At 38.8% G+C, this 22,977-nt stretch overlaps 1 protein-coding gene across 2 annotated transcripts in view; it reads left to right on the top strand.

Annotated features, from left to right (window-relative positions):
* TDP1 (tyrosyl-DNA phosphodiesterase 1) overlaps positions 1-22,186 on the top strand; it is a 39,819-nt gene extending 17,633 nt beyond the window's left edge. Inside the window, exons 12-15 of one of the 2 annotated variants that reach the window (XM_026046811.1) lie at positions 1,425-1,532; positions 3,629-3,731; positions 12,618-12,732; positions 21,804-22,186. In XM_026046811.1, the coding sequence (XP_025902596.1) occupies positions 1,425-1,532; positions 3,629-3,731; positions 12,618-12,732; positions 21,804-21,877 (400 nt within the window). In that variant the 3' untranslated portion in view covers positions 21,878-22,186. Of the gene's footprint in view, positions 1-1,424; positions 1,533-3,628; positions 3,732-7,432; positions 7,490-12,617; positions 12,733-21,803 lie in introns of those variants that run through there. The other variant, XM_026046818.1, reaches the window with a different exon arrangement.
* The last annotated feature ends 791 nt before the right edge of the window (positions 22,187-22,977 follow it).

Below are 22,977 nucleotides of genomic sequence, written 5' to 3'. Positions count from 1 at the left end.
AATGTTCCTTTTCATTCTTGTCTCAGAGCAGGAATGAATATGCTTATTGAGAACAAAAAGATTGTTTTAACTTCATCTACCCAGGAAGAGCTGCAGATTGTCAGTGGCTCTGCATGATCTGCTTTGCAGGGACTCCCCAAACACAGATTCTTACCCTGCAATAACACAAGGCATTAGCCCCCAGAGAGCCTACATGTTAGCTGCTACCATAGTATGTTTGACATCCATCAACTTCCTAACCCTGGTAACCTGAGAGAAAATAGGGCAGGTCCATTTATATCAGCTACTCCATAGCAATCGCGTGCCACTGGCAAAGTGGCACTTTTCTCCACTTCCCCTGCAAATGCTTGAGGTGTTGCTGCAGCAGGAGATCAGCACTTAGCACATCCTCTGCCACTAACATCCTGATAAAGTTTATAGCTTCAAATGTGTAAAATTAGTTTGACTGAAAGTACCCTCAAGGTGTTCCATTGACATATGCTCCCATTCTTGCTGTGCAAAGCAGCTGGTCTTAGATTTTGCAGTAGGCTTTTTACAATCTATTTTGATGTTTTTTTTCTTAAAATGTACCAGAAAGGATCCAGAAAAGTTGAGACTTGGCTGATTTAAGAATGAATTAACTAGATATTGTTACCTGTCTGAAATCCCTTCCAGATTTAGAAGTTTCTTATGCAGTCCAGAGGAATGTACTGAGTTTTGAGGCAGAATGAGAATCATCTTATGCCTCTTTAATAATGCTTTTTGTAAAATCATCTGAGTTTTGAATGAGGTAATAAACTTGTTCTTTTTTAAAAAAAAAAAAAAATCTCTGATAGAACAGCGTGATCGCTTCTTTCTGTCTTTATGTATTTTTACTGTCGTGTTAAAGGAAATCTTAAAAGGGGAAAAAAAAAAGACCGAGAGTCATATTCTTGTTTGAAACTAGTTCTCCAGAAAGTTACTATCTTCAAAGAGAAGATCCTTCCTCTACAGTTGGCTGCAGTAATTTTGAAATACTGTCTCTATCTGCTTCCTTTGTCTCCCATTGCTCGTGGATACAGTTAAATATCATATTTCAGCTGTAGTACTACCACTTTTCCTCTCTTTCTGTACTAAAGTTATTGCAGCTAGTATCAATTAGTTTCTGAAGCACTTGCTGGAGTAGAGGAATGGAAAACTTGTTACGGGATCCTGATAACCAGACATTCTCCTCAGTTTGTTTTTAAGAAAACATTCCTGCCCTTCTGGCTTCTAGTAAGATTGGATTTAAAGATGTAAAAAAAAAAGTCTAATACAATATTTTTTTCAGCCTTTCTGTAGAATACACAAGTTCTGAAGAGTGCCAAATAAAAAAGGGTAGTGTTACAAAAAGGCTCTGTACTCGTTCTTTTTTTGGACATCATAACAAAACCTCAACTGAAGTGTTTCTTTTTTCGCCTTTCCAGTAAATGGTCAGCAGAAGTCTCTGGTCGAAGTCATGCCATGCCTCACATCAAGACGTACATGAGACCATCTCCTGACTTCCAGAAGATTGCATGGTTTTTAGTTACAAGGTAAATGGCTAACTATATACTTCTAAAAGCTGTAATGTATAAAGTTTTTATTGCTTGGAGGCCCAGGAGAGTTACCTCTGTACTCTATGTAAGACTAAAAGTAGTAATATGAATATTAGTCCATACTTGATGTTTTTCCAGTGCATTTTGGAGGCCTTTGTGATTTCCTAGAAGTTTAATCCTTTTACTGAAGGATGTTAGTAGAAACTGAATTAGCCCTAAAGAATAGCTAAACACACAAAAAAAACCCACATGCACAAAAAAACTTTAAGAATATAAATTTTCCATTAATAGGAAAGTTACTTGCAAGCAGTGAGATATTCTAGATCCTGTAGACTGCAAACAGAATCAATCAATTGTACATTGTGAGAACTTAAATGTAAGGAAAAAGTAACTTTGGAGTATAGCATCTATAAACTTGACTATAATCTGCCTTTAGCCTTCTGCCCATAGTGGTCTCTGCTTTAATCTCTTTAATCTTTTTGAATTCAGAAACTGAAACAGCTCTTTCATTTTGGATTTCCTTTATATCTGAATTCCATAGGTTCTAGTCAAAGTGTGAAATTTGAAATTGAAAATGGAACTCTATGTTCATATATTGGGCTTTGATTTGGCTCTGCAGATGAGATTCTCTTCTTTGTAAGTGTGTAAATGAGAAATCAGTTTTATACATAGCTCTACACTTCTGTTATCCTTCTTCAGTAGGATTGTATTTTGGGGCCTAGAACCAGATTCTCTTTGCTACTGGTAATGTATATAAACTAGTAACAAAGAAAATATCCAGAAAGATGTGCCTCCTTTCTCATGTTTCTACTATTACAGTTGCTGAAAGATGAGCCAGTTGTTTCTAAAACTTGTACAATGGGAAGTTTGAAAGTGGAACCACTTTCAAACATACTAGCAAGTGTGAAGCTAACTAGGACTAATAACACGGTAGGTGCAGATATTGAAATTAATATGGATATCTGTATTTGCTAATCTGAATTAATAGTGGATATCTCTGCTTGATAAGGGTGGGATACAGTGGTAAACCTTTACATTTTAATCTGAAATATTCATTTTTAAATTTCTTTTGGGGATTGCAATCTGAAGCATTCATGCTGCTTTACAACAAGTGCATGTGTAAAGAAAGAAGCTGTATCACTCGTCTGCATTCTTCTTAGCTAAGTGTTGCAAAATGGCCTTGTTTGCTGTCCTTGTTACTGGTCTGTGTACCAGTAACAGATTCTACTTTTTGGAAGCAGCAGCAGATGACAGTATTGCAACATTACGTGAATACAGATGAGTAACTCATATTTTTTTAGAAATTATACCACAGATATTCTTTAGGGCGAAAGACAGGCTAGACTGTTTTAGAAGTGGCCATGTCATTAACTTCTGTCTTTATTGTGTCCTGGCATGCTTCAAATTGACATTCATCTACAAATTAAGAGGGAAATTTTGCCTATTGCAATTCTTTTAAGTCAGCTAACATGGTAAAACATGATCCAATTTAAGCAGTAGTGTTTTTTCTCATGTTTTTTCCAACTGTATGCTGTTACCAAGAAAGTATCCAGAATGTCCGTTAGATAAAATTAATGTTTAAGTATTAATCTTTTTCTGTAGTCTTTGACCAGAGAATTGAATTCACTTTTTGACTCTGGTTTAATCTCTTTCATAGCAGATAATAAATGGTTTAGCTACAGTATGATGCAGTATAGTTGGCCTTAAAAAGTTTCTTAAATATTTGATGTCTATAACTGCATCAAAGAACAAAATTTTGGAAGCAAGAGATACTTAATATTTACTGATAACCTTGTATCTTTCTGTGCAGATGAGTTTCCGAAGGTTGAACTAGTCTTGCAGAACTGTGACACATACAGACTTTTATAATTATCCACATGTGTTGTATGAATGCCCTTCTACATAAGGCCTCTACTGCTCCCACTGTGCTGTAAAAATAGCAGTAAGGAAGAATGGCCAAAATGCTTTTTGGGAAAAGATTGTTCTGATTGAAGTTGAGTTCTCCTCCTGAAGTGTATTGTTACAGCTGTAGTATGTCAATATTTGCTGCTGTGAAGTTATGCCTCTCTGAAATGTTTTCTGTCTCTTTGCAGTGCCAATCTATCTAAAGCAGCTTGGGGAGCTCTGGAGAAAAATGGCACCCAGCTGATGATCCGCTCTTATGAACTTGGGGTCCTTTTCTTGCCTTCAGCCTTTGTAAGTTCATAGCTCGTCCATGAATCCTGGGGTGCTCAGAGAATCTGTGGGCTTTAATAAATACAAATATGAATAATTTAGTTACTAGTTTATATTTAATGTTTAGAGTTTATAGCAAGTGGAGTTTCTAAAAGCTACACAAGATGTAGTCTGTTTTACATAGCTGTTGAGTTTGGGCTTGGTCTTGATAAGATATTTAATTGTGCTACTGAAACAAGGCAATATTTTAATATGTTAATGTACATTAATGTGGCTTGCAAAGATCATCACATCTTTCATACTTTAAAAATAATCTGAGTGCATATTGTATTAAAATGATGCATATCAGTTGAAGAACAATTCCTAATTTACCCCGATTGCTTTGTTCCTTCTCCAAAATATGCCTATAGGGCTCTATGACTGTCTCTTCCTGTAGTTTCTGCTTTGAGAACAAGTCCTCAAATGTATCATCTAAAATCTGGGATATAAGTCTGAGAATCTCTTCATCAAAGATAGTCTAAAAACTGAAGGAATGTATTTTTTCTAAATTACTGTAACATCAGTCTCTACATAGAAGACAAGTTTGGTCTAATGTCTGTTCTGGTGTGTGCAGTGGCGTACTGGGAGTCATGAATAGCTTATATCTAAGGGCTGTCTTGCTTGTCTGAGTAAGTTTCAAGAGATGTCATGGGCATGAGCCTACAAAACAGAAGATGTGCAGGGGCTTCTCCAGCATGTGCTCCCTTGCTGTGGCCTTAAGGACTTCACAGATTGCAACTTGAATCAGACCAGTGTGTTAGTGGCCACAGCTGGACTAACAAACTAATTGCTTCCTGTTCTGTGTAGGTGGTTTTTGTTTTGTTTATATCTGCTGTCTTAATACTGAGGGAATCAGTTTCTTGTCTGAGCTGTTGAGTTTCTTTCTGTGGTGAATCTACTGATACCAAGGTGCTTGTAATAGCAATTAGTCTATAAAGAGCGTGCAGCCCTCTGAAAGTGCCCCTTCAAGAGAAGGAATTTCAAGTTTCAATAGAAAAGTTTGTTAAAAAGATGAGAAATACTTTTATGGGGAAGAATGCATCTCTTTCCTAGGTAGTGTTTATAGATGTGTTATATAATGTTTCAGCCCTTCTTTTGGTTAATAATGTAATCCTAAATGAATGGAATGCTTTGACACTATGAGAATATTTACCAACTGTAATTATTTAACTGCAATCTCTGATTACAACAAGGATTATGTTATCAATATATCAAGTTTTGTTTTATCAAAAAAGGGTTCCTGTATCTTCCTTATTCTAATCTCCTGATATTTTAAGCTCTTCATGTAGTACTGTGTTCTTGCCTCTATAATGTGCATGATGCTCCTCTCAGACATTTCTTCAGTGCTGCTTAGGTAGAAGAAAGTATTTAGGCAAAATGGGTCCATCTTGTTTTCTTTTTCTCCCAGTCCCCAAATTCCTAAGTCATCTTCAATGCTTGTGATCTCATTCTTGTGTAGTTTTTCTTTTTTCCCATAACTACTTTACCTCAAAGTTTCAGAGTTATCTTATACTAGATGAAAGAACTGGAGCTTATAAAGCAGAAGAAAGAGAGGGGAAAAAAACAAAATGACAAGAAGACTGAAGCTGACACTTCAGCTTCCTTAGCAGGTAGTTAGGCTTTTCTGTTATCAAACACCAAAAAAGTAGTTGAGGCCAAAAGTGAAATATTTCCACTCACAGTCCAGTAGGTGGCTAGAACAAAATCCATTTAGCCATTTGTGAAGGGTCTGAGAGTTACTTGGAGAAGTTTTTCTTACTCTTTTGCATCCAGATGTGTGAAATCTAAATCCAATGTCTAAGCTGTGTTTACAACTGATGGGAAACCTATTGTGTACTCATTACACATCTGTTTTAGTCTTTAGCAGAAACCTACGGGCCTGTTGACGTATGAAAATGCAGTAGTCCTCTAGATTACTCTAGAGCAACTATATTTCATTATAAATCCCCCTGTGAATTCTTTACTAGTAAAGAAAACTGCAAAGAACTGTCTAGGTACTGTTTCTGTGTAAACAGCTCCTGACAGGGGCCCAAGCCCTGGTTCTTCAGGGTGAGAGGAAAAATAGGCAGTGGTTGGGTCTCCTTTGATGAGAGGAAAGATTTCACTGTGAAACACTGCAAAAATATGAACTCTTTCTTCCCCTGAGCCTCTTTAAGAACAAGACAATTCTGTTGAGATTTGGAGAGGGAACTTCTGTGTTTTGAATCTTTCTGGGGTCTTTCTCGGCAGTTCCTGCTCCATTCTACGATTCTATTATTATTCTGTAAAACAGGTCTCAAAGGAAACACCTTAAATCTGTAGGTGTGCTAGGCTTAAGAGAACTGGCATCCAGTTTTCCCTTCTGATCAGCCATGTGGAAAAGGCAGTCAAGGTATTCCTGCTTCCCCTGTTCCAATCCCGCTGTCAGGAAAAGATGGAATTCTTGTTTGGACATTAGCAGACAGTGTGTAAACCTTCCTAGTGTAGAAGGGTCACTGCTGAAAACTCAGGATGTCCTGGCAAGCAGGAGATGCCAGGTGGGTTCATTCTCTGTGAGTGGATGTGTATTTTCCATTGTTTTTCAGTAGTAGCAGAGCAGAGAGAACTGATCTGCTCTGCTCACTGGGGGCAGTAGCTAGAATCACACGCTGTGCTCTTCAAGCTAACATCAGATAGCTTAGAGAAGGGGGATTTGTGCTGTCAGTCTGCTCCAGTGCTCCCTAGAATCACATTGGGTTTGGCTGTACCTCGGAAAAGCAGATTTCAGGTACTTGCAACTAATAGTGCTATCCTGTGCTTTATCAACTATCTGTGAAATGTAGTCAACCTGGCAGTAATAATGAAATTCTAGTCACCTTCCTGGAGTTTTCAGCTTTTTCTTGTCTTTTAAGGACAAATTGTAGCTTGAACGATCCAGTTTCTGTGCTTTGCTGTGATTCATTTATGTAGAAAACTAGCACAAAAATTAACATAGTAAGTGTTAAATGCAAAAGTTAGGGCTTAAAATATTCAAAACTCTACTTACACTTCTAAATCCATGTTTGAGATGCAAGTAGAAGTAAGCAATGGTGGGAGTGCTTGGAAACTCTTGGTGTCTGCTGAAACGGGGGGGAGGAAAATGAGTCACTGCCAGCAAGCAAATAAGTGCTTAGGAAAACATCTTAATTGTAGGCAGCAAAGTTTGAAACATTGGCAGGCTTTATATATTGCAGTGTAAGTTTATCCTTACGATGCATGCATAAGTCTTCTATCTGAAAACCAAAAATAGCTTAATGCACACAAGATGTTGCTTGTCTTGAGAACTGCGAGTTCAGTGGCTATAGCAGAGACTTCGGTGAGAAGTGCCCAAGAAGTGGAGGGAGCACAGAGCCATGACAAGAATCATGTCACAAATACCACACTAGCTTGTTGAAGGCTTCCTCAGGTGTAGCTGCACAAGCTGCTGTCACTGCAGTGACCTGCTTTTCATAAATAAGATGGATTTGTAATATTTTATTCCACAGCAGTGCTTCTGGCAAGTCGTCATCGTCAAGATGACAACTCCAAACATCTTTAAATGGGAATTAATTTAGCATCCTTAACTTGAGGTAGTTTCCTCAAAGGATGTGTGAGGCTCTACTCCTCAGGTAAGAGGAACTGACCTTTGTGATCCCAATCTGCTTCAAATCAGATCAAAATATTTTGATTTCACCTTTTTCTTAAAGGGTTGGTTCCATGAACCTACTCAGCATGAGATGCTAGTATGAGGAGGGTGAAGATCAAGCAGGGAGAGGTGAGTTATTTTAGATAATTTATTTAAGATAACTTACTATAATGCAGAGTATATTATGTACATGGCACTTATTTCTTCAGTGGGATTTTAAAATAATATATTGCAGAATAGGTTTAGTTAAGTGAAGGATAATGGAGAGCTAGAAAAAGGCAACCTTACTTTTGGCAGCTGATTTTTAATGCATATTTATCATTAGAAATGCACAGAATACAAAGTAGATGAAATGTTTTAACACCTAACTGGAGCATTCCTGCCTCTCGAGAGCCTCAGTACTCTCCAGCTGTTTGAATGCCAACTCAGTTCTCGATAGTTCTGTTTTTCTGATTGTTTCATGCGGTTTGATCACAGTTACAGATGCTTTTTTTAGTCAAAATTAAGACTTGCATAATACACACTATATCATAGTGAATTAATTTTGCTAGTCATGAGCATCTGTTTGCCTTCTACTTTCTGCTGAATAAAAGTTTGGAAATGGGTCACTTGTTTGCCAGCTTTTGCCAGCTTTTTCTGTTTCTTAAAGTGCTTTCCAGAACTTCGGCTTTGAGGTTGGGCCTTGGCCTGGTGCGTTAGTGCCGACTCCCAGGGCTGTGTTGAATGGTTGTTCTCAACATAGCAGCAGCTGTCATCGTTTGCAATTTTAGCGCTTAGGGAGAAATCAGCTGATGCTGACATTAGATCACAAGCTTCTCTTGATTAAAAAGCAATGTTTCTAGAACACTTGTGGCCTGTGTTTGAACTGCGTTTCCCTTTCTGTCGCCATTTCTACTTCTCGCCTTCTGCCTCTTCCCTCACTCATATTCACTTTGCTCTTAGCTGCTGGGGATTCCTTTCCAGAGGCTGCTATAAATTACATCTTTAGTACCTAGAACCTTTTGAGACAATAGGGGCTTTAACAGTGTGGAGGTGTTCTGGGAACCACATTAAGTCACAGTCCATATTTGAATGAGCCTGGACTGTTGAATGGAAAACACTTGAAGCAGATAATTCCTGTAGGCAGCTGAAGCAGAACCTTGGACCATGGCAGCTGCTGCATCTGATAACGGTGTAGGATAAGCTGAGCTTGCTTTGTAAAATGGTGAGAAAATGTTTGTGAAATACTTGACTTTTAAAGGGCCTGTTAGTATAATACTAGACGGGGAGCATTGGGAAGTACAAAATCAGAGGAATATCATAGTTGCCACCAAACAAAGCGTTTAATTAGATGGGATGTTGCTACCTCACGGTGTCAGATGCTACAGGTACTTCTAGAAAATCAGACACAGGCATGAGTATTTCAGCTCCTGAAAGACTGCATTTTGATAGGTACTTTGTGACTGATAAAAGCTAAAACTGCTGCTTAGTTGCTTGTGAAAAGGGGATATGAACTGAATCTGTGTCAGATGGCAGTCAGCATTAATTTAAACCACAACTAAAGCAGGTTCTGCTTCTTGATGGGAAACTTAACTTGCAAGATGATGTAGTGGCAGTTTCCTCTTTAGCTACTTTCAGATAGAATTGAATAGGAAAAGATAAATACACTGTGGATAAACTAGATTTTTTATACAAGGACTTTGGGATATTAAAGCTTGCTTTTACTGTTTATCTTGTAAATAAAATCTTTTACAAGATTTTAAAATTCAGTTGGTAGAGATGTGGAGGCCTGTTTTCCAGACCCAGGAGCTTGAGTATAGATACCTGAATTTGTCACTGTGAGCTTGTTGTTTAAAAAAAACAAAACAAAAACAAACAAACAAAAAAAAAACCTTACTGATACAGTTGAGTAAGGCTGTAGTTTGAATAAATGCCTTCTCAAAAGGCTGAGGAAGGCTTTTCTTGTGTTTCCTTTTGGCTATAGGAACATGCTCATCATGAAACTTAGACTAAGTACCTGATTTTATACTGCTTGTACAGTGTACAATCAAGCAGCATTTTAGATGCTTTGGCTAAAGAATGGCACTTATTCCCTGCTCAAAAAAAAAAAGGCCCTAGTGTACCTGGTTTTGGGCAAACAGTAAAAGTTGAAATCTTACAGCAGAATTTTAAAAGCAGTCCTTTCCCTTTCCTCTTTCCTCATTTTCCCTTCCAGGCAGCCCTACTTCTACAGTGGATGGTGGTACTAGAAATGGTACTGGGAAAGGTAGTGGCAGCATCTGAAGTAAGAATTTTCAAGGCTAAAGGTACAAAAACTTTGTACTGCTCACTTGAACGCTTCAAAACGCGTTACTGTAGACAGCAGTGTCAAAAAGTCTGCAGAGGAAAAATTCTGGAAGAAAGAATGTAGTTTCAGAGGAAAATTTAGAAGGCAACATTTTTTTAGGCAAGACCCCGCTGGTTTGTTTTGTTTTGGGGAATGTTATTGAGAGCTGTCAACATCCAGGAAATGCTTGAAACGGGCGAAATGTGTGACTAGTTTCAATTTGTGTGTGATCTTGTGTAAAGATAGACACACGAAAGTTATTTTTAAAAGCATGTGAATCTCCTTAGAGAGCCTTGTTACAGAATGTATTCCATAACCTAGACTTTATTACTCCAGCATGTTTTGAGGAAAAGTTACAAGTGGTGGTGGGGTTCTCTGTGTTTCCTCAGTAGAAAAATAGAAAAAGTTGAATTCTGAGGGACAAATGGGACAATTTGGGAGTTGAGTGATAAATGCGTTGATGGTGGGTTGGGAGAGTAGCAGCAGAGGAAAAAAAAAAAGACTTTTTCTGGAACAAGAAAATATCACGAAGTACTGAGAGAGAACAAGAAGACAAGAGCAAGGTGCAGGGCAAGTGAGGAAAGCAAAAAGCCTGAAAAGAAAATGTACTGAAATAGTTCTGGGGCAGAGTAGGTAGAAAAATGAAGCAGAGATGAAAATTAGAAGATTAGATGATTAAAAGATATTATGCATAGGAAGAAGTGACTTAAAATGTCCTGCAAACTTTTATACAGTGCTGCTTGCTCTTCATGCTGTCTGAGAAGCACCCATAGCTTTGAACTTGAGTGGAATAGATGTGAATTCTGTTCTAGGCTATTGAGTGGAATTGCCTTTGGTGTCTGAATTAAATTGACTGCTATTGGTAAGTGGGTGTTTAGAGTCTAGGGTGGCAGTTCATATGTACACTGTGTGCTCTCATAGCAGTGACTTTACAAAATGTAAACTTAGATTTTGCAAGGCAAGAGTAGTGTAGCTTTGATTTTGGTCATATTTCTTCGTGTGTATTCATGTATATAGGGGTGGATGAATATATGCTTAAAAAATTGTTAAATGTATAGTATGTATATAACTCATGACCTGCCAGAGAAGGTGTCTTCTGATGTTGAGCAGCTGTCACTAGGTGCACATGGTATCTAAGTGAAAAGCTGGCAAGTGGTGACTTGTACGAGGTTCAATGTCATCTTTTTCTGAGAATTCTGAATCTTCAATTCAGTCAACTATGATTGTTTGAAATCTTTGTATCTCTGCCTTGATGTTCTGAATGGCATAACGTTATTTTAAATGTCCATGCCTACAAGGGACTGTAGCTTGGTTTTAATGGGCGTTTACCAAAATTCCACTGCCCTAAAGGTGTAAGGAAGTGATGTTTGAAACGATCACTGGTGGGGACAGTCCTCTAGCATCTCCCCATCCTATTCTTGCCTGTAAAAAGCTGTGATTTAACCTCGCCTTTGAAGTAATATGTGCCATCTTCTACTTCATAACTACTAATTTCCTGTTATTTTGGGTCATGAGATAAGGTCCTGTATTGTAAAGGGGCATTGTGGGCTGTTAGCTAGAGCTGTTTCTAATATATATTGATTCAGCTCCTTTTTCTCTACTCTGTTTCCAAATTATTGAGGGAAAAGGTGTGAGGCTGCTTTGCCTCTGGTGTACTGTGTGCTCAGACGCCAGTCTCCCCTCCTAGTTTATCTACAACACTATTGTTTTGATGACATTAACCTTCAGTAAAAGAAGAAGTTGTAGGGTAGTAAAAGTAACGTCTATAAATGGTGTTGTTTATGCAGTTGACACTTAGATTTTTAAACTAATGGAACTTGCTAGTGCTGCCACAGAACAGAGGGCTAATAACTCTTGGACTGACAGCTACAGCAAGGATGGAAACATCAGTCAACATTCAGGCCTTTTTATTTAAGGCGTCCATATGTTCATATGGAACACTAGAATTTAGAAATGATTTGGAATAAAGAATTGGAACTTTAAATTCCTAGTCTTCTGATCAAACTATTTGAATTAGAAAGAATTTATGTTGCTGTCCTGTCTACCACCACGGAATCTCACCTTTGGGGATTGCTTTTGAAAATCTTGTTAAAACTTATAAATGGAGAAGTGGCTAAGCATTGTTGTTTGCCAGAGTTACTTAAGTTGTTAGCTTCATATGTTCTTTTATTGCGTTATACTGTAGCATGTCTTCTTTTGGAGTCCTTAAGTTGTAATCTTTAGCTCTTTTTGAAACTCATTGTCACACTATGATTTGAAACTACTTGAATTTATGTATGAATCTTTTAGTACACGTGGCTTTACCCAAATTATCTGAAAAGCCTGCTTTGAAGCTTTGCTTGTGCAAAAAGTTTTAATTCAGTTCTCAAAACACACAAACATCTAATATGGTCAAGATGAAATTGAACAGTGAGAGGTTTTTAAAGCTTTTCTTATTAAGTATTAAACACTGTGTGTTTACTAGTCAAAATTCAATTCCAGTGTCCATAAGTGTTTATGCCAAAAAAGCAGTGCTTCACTGTATGGGGATATGCTGCCTGTATGGTGCCAGTGAAGGCTGTGGGTGACTGTTCTGGTCTCTCTGAGCAGTAGGGTCCCTTGCTCACACGCGGCTTTCCTCAGGTCCCTTGCTCACAGAGGCAAGGCCTCAAGCAGATCTTCTATCTGAATGTGGAAGTAGACAGGTGTAAAGGACTGGGAACGTAGAACATGTTTGATACGGATCTATGGGGCAAACCAGCAAATGTGAAAGACTGAAGTAGGAGCAGTAAGTGAGGCTGAAATCTTAAGATGAAAAGATGCTTTAGCAAGTACCTGGTGCCTCAATAAGGCTATAACTCTTATTGTTGAGCAAGTATGCACAGTAAACTAGGTTCTCACACCATCTCCCTCATACAAACTAATAAGTTCTTACCTTCTTTATATTACCCTTCCTCTGTAGGGTTTGGACAAAGGTTACTTCCATGTAAAAGGCAAGCTGCATTCGGAGCGTAGAGATCCGGTGACATCTTTTCCTGTACCTTATGACCTGCCCCCAGAACAGTACGGCAGCAAAGGTAAGGTGTACCTTGGGAAAGTTAAAATTGTGTATGTATCATATACTTCTATAGTAGTAGGCGGTATAGTATTATATATATTATGTCTATAGTATGCATACAGGTTATATGTACATACTATATAGCATAATAGTTTGTTTGCTTTAGAGCAAATTATTCTGAGTGATTTTACAAGCTGTTTGAAAACTTACGTTCCAAAACTTGATTTTAACACTATTGGTTTGACTTTGTGCTTGTGATACCACTTCCATGTTTTGCTTGCAGCTTTAAAGCAAGCAATTACAGAGTATTTTGAGTCTAATTTTGCTTTATTGTTACTTAGGTTCTGGATCAACAAGCTAAATACTGTTTTTTCACTTCTTTTCCATAATGTTAAACATTAGGAAAACAGATTTCTTTTGATTTGCAGCAGTGTTCCTAACTTCACATTTGCCTTGGGTATTTCTTTCATACCCATTTCCAGAGTTTTTTTTTTCTTGTATGTACACTCACAAGTTTGCCCACCAACAAATTAGTTCTACAGAAAACACCTTCTGCACCAAATATATACTCTTGTTATATGCTTTTTTAGGTCAGGTTTCTAGGATATTGAGAGGTGAACAGAAATATTTTATTGTTAAGCTAACTAGTGTTTGGGGGAGAGATTGGTTTATTCTGTTTGGATTACTTGCTAATTAAAGAGAATAAATGTTGCTATCATTATTATCAGGTTGACTTTCAGGTCTTAGGAATTTATTGTTAGAGGTCACATACTAGCTGATGATCCAGGGCGTACTGTGGGTGTCTGTGCCTGTGGATGAATCCTTTTAGTCTTTGTGACTGCTGTTCTCTGGAATGTGTAGGCACTGATGTCTGTTTGGTAGCTATTGCCCAAACTTAGGCTTTTCAAAAGGTTTTTCTAAAATGTCATACTTTGTTTTAAAATTTTCAAAAACACAAAGCTGAAAATGAGAATACAGATATGTGTGTTCTCAAATCTACTACACCTAGTCTTCCTACTAAGATTTAGTTAAACAATTAATGTTGGTTCTGTTTTAATTCTGACGTTTTTACTTAGTGCATCACTGACATTGGTCAGTGGTCATATAAAAGATGCTTTTATTTTTTTTCTTTCCCCATCTTTCCCTGTTGTGTGAAGCTTATTTGTGGAAGTCGCTCAGCTTTTGGATCTCTGTTTTCTCCCATTAAAAAGCATTTGAAAGGAATGGAATTGAATGGAATTTACTTCAATGGAAGCAATACCAGCTTACCTGTTCCTTTCCACCTCTTTCCTGAATATTCTCTTTGTGTTTCTAAGCCTCCTGGTGGAAAAGATGTTTAAAGAATGCCTATGTTATGAGATGGGGTCATCGTAAAATAATCTATCCTTAACAGTATGGTTATCAACTCCCTAAGCCTCTAGAAAAGGATATAAAAATAGATTCATTTTAATGAAGTCTTGAGAAGCAGAGATACAAGTAATTATCCTTTCCCTAAAGAAACCATATTGACTGATCCCTGTAATTGAAGGAGAAAATGCTCCGGGGGATTTTCCATGAACTCAGATTTTCTCAACATGGGAAAGCAAGCAGCACACCATTTTCCTATAATCAGAAAATCCCTTTCTGCAGCAAGGATGCAAAAGAAATTGAGAGAATGAGGAACAGATGGTCAGAAAAGGACCAGACATTTGCCCTGTCACGTTCTAAGGTAGCTATACCAAAGTATGTCGGCGTTTCCTGTGCGTGTGCAAATTCACATCTTAGATGAGATGCACCCAGTGTAGCAGTGTAGGTTGCTTGTAAAATGGTGAAAGACAAAGGGAAAGAAAAAGCTGGTCCTTAATTTGTGGAAATGCTTTTACTGGAGCAGGTTCGGGGTTATCCTGTGGTGGAGCCTTTATCTGTTGTGTTAGCTGCTATTCAGCAGATTGGACCTGGGCTCCAGTGTGAAAGCTGTTACAGTGAAATAACTGTATCTTGAAAAGCAATAAAAATACTTCTCAGCAGATAGTGGTAAGTTCATCAATAAATAATGTAAATAGTCCATCTGGGTTTGATCCAACAACTCTTAAAGTTTAAGTTCAGTAACAGTGAAATAATTTGATCCCTGATCTAATTCATTTACACCATATAGGAAGGAGGAAAAAATGAGACCTTCGCCTGTAGGTCTCATTTGTCTCATGAGTTAGAGAGTGGATTTCATTCTAAATCCTAGATCTAGGCAAAACAGAAAGATACTTGCTTGAAGAAACAATTATGAAGACTTTGTTCTTCCTTTTTTCTTCCCAAAATTTTAAACAGTACAAATGAATGTTGTGGAGAGACAACTTTGGTTTTACTTTTTTGTTACAGAAAGCGGGGTTATCCTCCACTGAAATACACTTGTAGGCTAAACTGTTGCTTTACTTGCTGAAAGATGTATAGATGTGCTTTAAGATGCTTCTGATATGGTAATGATGCTTTATCCCCTATGTGGCATGTAGCACATTTAGTATTTTCCGGTGACTTTCACATAGCTTGCAGTTGTATTTCTAGCTTTTGTTTCCTGTTTACTGTTCTACAAGGCTGTGTTTTATCATACATGTGCAGGTAAGTTCCACCTGCTTATGCCAACCAAAGTCCTTAAATCTGCCTCCAGGGAAGACAGAACAACATTAAAATCTGTCTGAAAACAATTGCTGGCAGTAATATAATCCCTTCAAGTTGAGGTGAGAAGTTTTAAGGTATCTGTCAGCAATCACATCAGAAATGTTTAGTATCAAGTGTAGTGCCCGATTTTAACTCCATAGACTAATATTTTAAATTATGACCGAGTTTCAAGCTAGGAATTCATATCAGCATTTTCTAAGCTGTTTAAAAAAATAAGTTCAGGAACTTTTGAAACCCTGTGGGGAAGTGAGGGGGAACACTTACAAAGTAGGGACCAAGTAACTTCTCATTAAGCAGCTACTTCCAGTTCAGCTTTCTGTACGGTGCATACAGAAAATGTATCTTCATACAGGAGGTCAAGAGAGGTTCCAGCTGAGTTCAGATGAAACTAAAGTTACTGCCTATACTATAAATACAGCAATTATATGAGCTGTGCTAGTCTGCAGTTATTTCCCTTTTGTAGAGGACTTTTCCTCAGCCATTCTAACAATTTCTGAAAATGTATTAAAATGCATTTCATTATTTCCCAGCGGAAATCAATTTTACCCTTAATAACTGTGGGATAAAACTGTCTAATCCCATGCCATGGGAGACTTGAAGAACAATGGGCAAAAAAGATGGAAATTTGCTTTAATACAAGTTAAAGCATTTTGGAAAAAATGAGCAGCTCACTTAGCAATTTATTAGTTACACACTAGCTAATGTCTGCAGTCTGTGACAGGCACTGTTTCAGCTCAAGGATGTACAGAAGGATCTGTGACATCTCATGTGAACAGGTCTCTCCCTTGTGAAGAACCCTGCTCGCTGTTCAGTCTTTCATTTCCAGGGTGCATTGAACAAATTGACCTTTTCCTTGTAATTTCAGATATTCAGTACTTGTTATTCTGTCTAGTTTTTCAATGGGTTGAAATTGGGAGTATGGTGAAATTACATTTAGGAGACATTTGTAGTGATTTTGGGGAACTAGTAACTTAACACTGAGCACCAGTTTGACTTTTTTTTTGACTAAAATAGGAAGAACTGTTGCAAGTTTGTCTCTAGCTCTGGTCTGCTCACGTACTTGGTTTTGTCCTATAACTGGAAACAACTTTCTTAAAGACTTGTGATGGCTTTCCTTTATCTTTCCTAGTGCAGAGTGCCTAAAAAGAGATTAGAGTTTGGTCCAGCTAAGCTAGAAGAATCGTTTATTACCATGAACTCCTCTACAGGGACCTACTGTATCCTTGGGAGGTCAGAAAAGCCCTGGGAAAATGTGACTGCCCTTTGTCTCTACCTTTCTCTCCTTTGAAAGAAGAGCAGAAGTCCTAGAATCCTCTGCCATATAATTAAAATATTTGTGAAGGGATTGAAATTATGGAAGATGATACTGGGCAAGCCATTCATATTTCTAAGTATCTCCTTTTTTTCTGTGATAATGTATAGCTACATTGGGACTTGTCTGCTTTCTAAAGTTTGAAAGAACTTGGCTGTGTCATATTTGAATTTCTGGAGAACTTCAGGTCCTCTCACCTTAAAATGGTGCAAACCCTAAGAGATCACTCTTCCTTCTGAGATAAAACCTGTTCTGTTTCTAGGAATAATATTCCTAATAGAAAATATTTCACTTACTGGACTTGAGGGTATTGTGAGATGACAAATTCACTCTTAATATTTTGTTTCAACAGTCAGCCCAGTGGTTTTAAAAAAGAATCATAGAATCATAGAATGCCGAAGGTTGGAAGGGACCTCAGAGGTCATCGAGTCCAACCCCCCTGCTCACGCAGGGTCACCTAGAGCACGTGGCACAGGGGTGCATCCAAGCGGGTTTTAAAGATCTCCAAAGAAGGAGACTCCACAGCCTCTCTGGGCAGCCTGTTCCAGGGCTTTGTCACCCGCACAGTGAAGAAATGCTTCCTTAAGTTCCTGTGGAACTTCCGATGCTTCAGTTTGAAGCCATTTCCTCTAGTCCTATCCCTGCCCACCACTGAAAAGAGGCCGCCCCCCTCCTCCTCACTGCCTCCCTTGAGGTATTTATACACGCTGATCAGGTCCCCCCTCAGCCTCCTCTTCTCCAGGCTGAACAGACCCAGCTCTCTCAGCCTTTGCTCATAGGGCAGATGTTCCAGGCCCCTGATCATCCTGGTAGCCCTGCGCTGGACTCTCTCCAGCAGCTCCACATCCCTCTTGTACTGGGGAGCCCAGAACTGGACACAGTACTCCAGATGTGGCCTCACCAGGGCTGAGTAGAGGGGGATGATCACTTCCCTCGACCTGCTGGAGACGCTTTTCTTAATGCACCCCAGGATCCCGTTGGCCTTCTTGGCCACCAGGGCACACTGCTGCCTCATGGTCAACTTGTCGTCCACCATGACACCCAGGTCCCTCTCTGCGGGGCTGCTCTCCAGCAGGTCCACCCCTAATCTGTACTGGTGTCCAGGGTTATTCCTCCCCAAGTGCAGGACCTTGCACTTGCCCCTGTTGAACCTCATGAGGTTTGTTGCCGCCCAGTCCTCCAGTCTGTCCAGGTCCCTCTGGATGGCAGCACAGCCCTCAGGGCTATCAGCTACTCCACCCAGTTTGGTATCGTCGGCAAACTTGCTGAGGGAGCACTCCAGCCCTTCGTCCAGGTCGTTAATGAATAAGTTGAACAGGACCGGACCGAGAACTGACCCCTGGGGGACACCACTAAGTACAGGCCTCCAGCTGGACTCCGCACCATTGACAACCACTCTCTGCACCCTGCCATCGAGCCAATTCCTAATCCACCTCCCCGTCCACACATCTATCCCACACCTTTGGAGCTTGCCCAGGAGGATGCTGTGAGGGACAGTGTCAAAAGCCTTGCTCAAATCCAGATAGATGACATCCACCGCTCTGCCCTCATCTATCCAGCTAGATATTCCTTCGTAGAAGGTGATGAGGTTAGTCAAGCAGGACTAAGTAAGGATCCTATTTTACTTATTTTCCAGGACAAGTGTACAATGCACGATGTAGTATTTGCATGTCTTTTGTGTGTTCTGTCTTCAGAGTGCAAATTTTGTAGCTAAGGCCTGAGGAAGCATGACAATAAGTAGTTAAGGCATCTAAATTAAAGTTGCACATAAAATCTGTACTTTGTCTTTTAAGCTATTTCTTTCAAGCTGTTTTAAATTACCAGAACAAAATGAGAGAAATGGAATTGCAGGAAGAAGCTACAGTTTTATTATGCATGATGTATCCATTCTGTATCTTGCTGCAGAATAGCATGCACATTTCATATTTGGCACCTTTGAAGCAAAGACTAAGATCATTCCTACTCTGAGCCTTATTAATCTTTTAGCAGATAACATTTGTTGTGTACAGCTTGTATGTTATAAACGCTTTACAAATTGCTCCTTTGTACAACAGCAGAAATCTGTTTGAGGGCAGTAGATATCCAGGGCACTTGTGGAGATTAGGAAAATAATATAATTGTAGATGATAGATTGTTTAGTATCTTGACAGAGAAAAAGTATATTGGTACAATAATTTCGTAAACTCTTCTGTATATTAGACTTTTTTCAGAATATCATAGCAAAGAAGCCTATGGAAAAAAAATGGAAGTAGTCAGATGAGAAAGCCTTTCAAAATCTGCAGATCAAGTATATAATTTGTGATAATTCCAGAGTTTTTTGTAAGTAAAACAAGTAATAATTCCGTCTAGTATTTTGGATGTATAGAGACAACAGCCTACCTTAGCTGTTTTTTTCATAATTAAAATTCCTTGTGTGTTGCTAGTCATACTTAGATTTATTTCCCATTAGAATCTTTCAGATGATGACTACTCTTTTATCATGTTAACACCTGCAAGCGAGATGTGACATCTCTCCTATGCAGGTTGGCCTGATCTCGGAAAAAACACAGTGTTTTGTTGAGAATTAATTTTCATGTCATTCTGGTTTCGGCCCATAGAGAAGTTTCTTTCAACAGGCTCGTATTAGAGAAAGGGGAGGTAGCTGAGATTCTTAGTACTGGCAAGAGAACAAGCTGCTCACTGTGGTCGGGGAACATCACACAATTTGTGATTTTTAGCTATTATAACTTTCTTGATCACAGAACTCATTTGCTGTACCATGAGGCAATTGAATAGGTAGTCATTAAGTTATTATCCAGGAAGCCTCAACTGAGATCCTCTAAAGTGAATTTTAATCTGTGTTAGTAATAATTTTACACATACATTGTTATAGTAGCATCAGATGTTATTATACAGCCAACAACACCCCATTAATAGAACTAACTTCCAAGTACATTGATGGCTATCTTGAGGGAAAAACAATATTTTTTTTAGCCTTGGCACAATGAAAAAGAATTGGCACAATGAAATAGAACTCAATAATTGAATATTAGACGTTGAAGCCTTTTGGAGTGCTTTAAAGCAACTGCCTTATTTCTGTACCTCTTAGTCTCTCCCTGACTGTTTTCTGCTGAATTCAACAGAAAAACTGCAAACTGTAGTGAAGATGGATAGGTCTGAGCTGCAGAATGTATTTCTGATCCCAGGGTTCAATGCCTGAAGTGGGACTGGATTTATTCTGATGTCACATGTAGGGGTCAGTAACCCAAATTTGAATACATGGAGGCCTTAATGCTTCTTCCAACACTAGGTTTATTCTGTGTCTAGACTTCTAGTCTTAATTTTGGGATTGCAGTTTGTAGTAGTAGGATTGTTGGGAAGGTGATAAGCACTATAGAGGAAGGTATTCACATAAAATACAAATGATGCATAGGGCTTTCAAGGAAGAGGCAGGTGAAAGAAGCTAAAGAAGAGATGAAGGTGCTCCTTCCTTTAAGGGATCCCTTGGTCTGGATTTCTCAAAAACCAGTCCAGAGAGTTGGAGGCAGTGCAGTGCCAACTGGATGTGAAGTTTCCACAGCTTTCCGAAGCTGCTTGGGTTTTTTTTTTGTGCCTGAAAATCACCTATCCGGGGTTACCGAGAGCCAGGTGACTATTTATTTCATCTAGAAACTGTATCAGGGTTTCAAACTGGGGGAAGAGAGGGATGCTTGTTTTGTTTGGTGTCCTTCTATAACACTGATGGCATTTGTTGGGTAGGCTGTGCTTTCTCTAGTGATTATGCTGCTGGGACTCGTAACTTCCCCATCAGTCTTTAGGAAATCTAAATGTAGAGTCTTTTCTCCATGTCAAGCAGATTGAATATTGTTGCAATTTGGAAGCTCTTATTCTCACTCACCCTCTTACCACCATAAATGGACATATTTGTAAAACACTTTTGTGGCTGGGGGATGTTTTGCAGCACCATATAGAAGTGCTCTAGAATTGAGCTTACCCTGGCAGCCTGTGAAAGGGGCTGCTTTGTGCAGATCCCGGCCCAGCCATACGGTGAGTTGCCTGGGCATTTGTCACTGTGTGCTCTGTGTTGAAGCTAGTCCCTCTGCTGCTGCCCCTGTCACTTGCTCCTATTGTCTCTACCAGCAATTCCCACTTCATATTTTAGGGAAACTACTATTGGCTCTCATAGACTTGGAATTTGCACAGCAATAGCCATAATTAATAGATTACCTAAAAGTTAGGCTGATAAGCATATAGCAAATCTTCACTAACATAAAGTTTATCATGTGTAGAACAGCCAGATTTTGACAGGTGAAATGCCGTTATCTTCAGTAAATTCAGTTGAACCCATGCCTCGTGCAGATAAGTGTTACCGTCCTTGTGGGCTCAGGAAGTGAACCAGGCTGGAGGCTACAGTTCCGTGAACTTGCTTGAGACAGATCATTCTGAATCAGGATTTTTTTTTCTGTTTATCAGTAGCCTGAGGGAAGTAGAATAATAATTTGGCTTCTTAAACAAGCTGATCTTCTGCAACGTGTATGTGGTGGGCGGAAGAGCCTAGAGTAGGCTGCTAAGTTATCAGTTAGCTCCTGCTGCTTTGCCTGTTCTCCTTTCCAAGAGCATGAAAGTAGGAATAGCTCTTGGGCTTGCAGAAGTGGAGGGAGGGAACCATCTGCTGCAAACCAATTGCTCATCTAAAGATGTAATGTTGGGAGAAGTGAGGAACTCGGACATTTCTGAGTTTGTGCAGGGACATTCTTATATACTGAGTTCTCTCTGTCCCTGTGAAAAAGAAATACTATAATTCTTTCTTACAATTCCATTGAGTTGAGAGATGCAGCATGAAAGTTGCTGCCTTTGAGCCAAAGCAGATTAGGTTGCATTGCAGTTCTTGTATTCTGTCTGAAATGAACTTCTGCAGCTGGGGTAATGTTGTGATATTTACATTTAAAATAACGCTTGGGGGAAAAGCAAAACCTGTTGTAGCAAATCTGTAGTTAAATCTTACATTTGAAAAAAGAAAAAAGCCAAGTGTTCTGTAAGCTGAAATTGCACGTACGGTGCTCTAACTGATGGGAGCTTTAAGTAGGAAGATCAAAATTTCATATTGATAAGTGAATTTTCCATGAGCGTGTTTCTGGCTTGCTTTACAGATCACCCATGGATTTGGAATATTCCTTACACCAACGCCCCTGATACCCATGGAAATATGTGGGTTCCATCGTGAGAGCTTCCAGTCTGCTGTGATATTTCACCTACTGATACTGAGCCTTCCACACTAGATGTGAGACTGTTTATTTCCATTTTTAAGCTATAATGGCTAACTGTTCTTTGAAAGAATTACTTAAATATTGATAATTTGGGATTTTTTGAAGAATCTGACCATTATATAATAACTTGTAACACTGCATTTTTAAATCTTTTGTATGTTTTTTTCTTACTGTGGATGCCAATACACTTTGCAAGGTTAAAATGAGTATAGACTGTTTTCAGAGGTTTCTTCTGTATTTTTAGCTATGATTTAAAATTTTGCAGTTTAGTTCCTGCTAGCTCTAATAAAAGTTTTTCTAATGTAAAATTTCAAGTACAAATAAAGTCATTCTTGTTCCTATATCTTGTTTTGTTTCCTAAGTGTGTGTAATTTCCAACTGAATTGAACCTTTGCTTTGGTAATTATCACTTCTACTAGATGATCTGATGAAACTTGCTGTTTGACTTCTTGCAGATTGTCACATCAATTATTTCATAAACTTTTTTACTTTTCTCTTGCAGACATCCAAGTCCTGTCCAAAACAGTTGAAGTGGATGGACTTGGATGTTGAGAAGTGATCTTAAATAGTGCCTATAGGGTGATTGGTACTGTAGTCTGAAAGTGATATTGTACAATCCAGTATTTTATTCCCACTAGTTCCTAAATAATCTGACTGGGTAACTGTTCTAGTGCCATGTCTTTCACTTTGCAGTCTCACTTTCTCAGATGGTTTGGAGTACACTGGGAGTGACCACCTGCTTAATGTTTAATGTTCAGAAATTACCTTGAGAAAGGCAGGTCTTCATAAAATTGTCACAGTCTCTATCTAGAAAGGAGCAGTGTTTTTGTTTTTGAACATTGCCACATACCAATCCCCAGAGCAACACTGAGAAGTATTGCTGCTTTTCTCTTTCATGTCATTCTCTTTTGTGCCCTCTCCAGGTAAGTTCTGTTATATTAATTTCTATACAACTTTGAGCTGATCTCAAATGAAGGAGGTTGTGACTTCAGATCATAGTTGGGAAGGAGTCTTTATTTTGCAGTGCCTTTTTTACAGAGCACAGAGCTGGATGGTG

Source organism: Nothoprocta perdicaria, unplaced genomic scaffold, assembly GCF_003342845.1.
Source record: "Nothoprocta perdicaria isolate Ctin4 unplaced genomic scaffold, notPer1 scaffold_108, whole genome shotgun sequence".
In the NCBI taxonomy this organism is placed as follows: domain Eukaryota; kingdom Metazoa; phylum Chordata; class Aves; order Tinamiformes; family Tinamidae; genus Nothoprocta; species Nothoprocta perdicaria.
The sequence above is the reverse complement of the archived record's forward strand: the minus strand, read 5'-3'. Positions and strand labels throughout refer to the sequence as shown.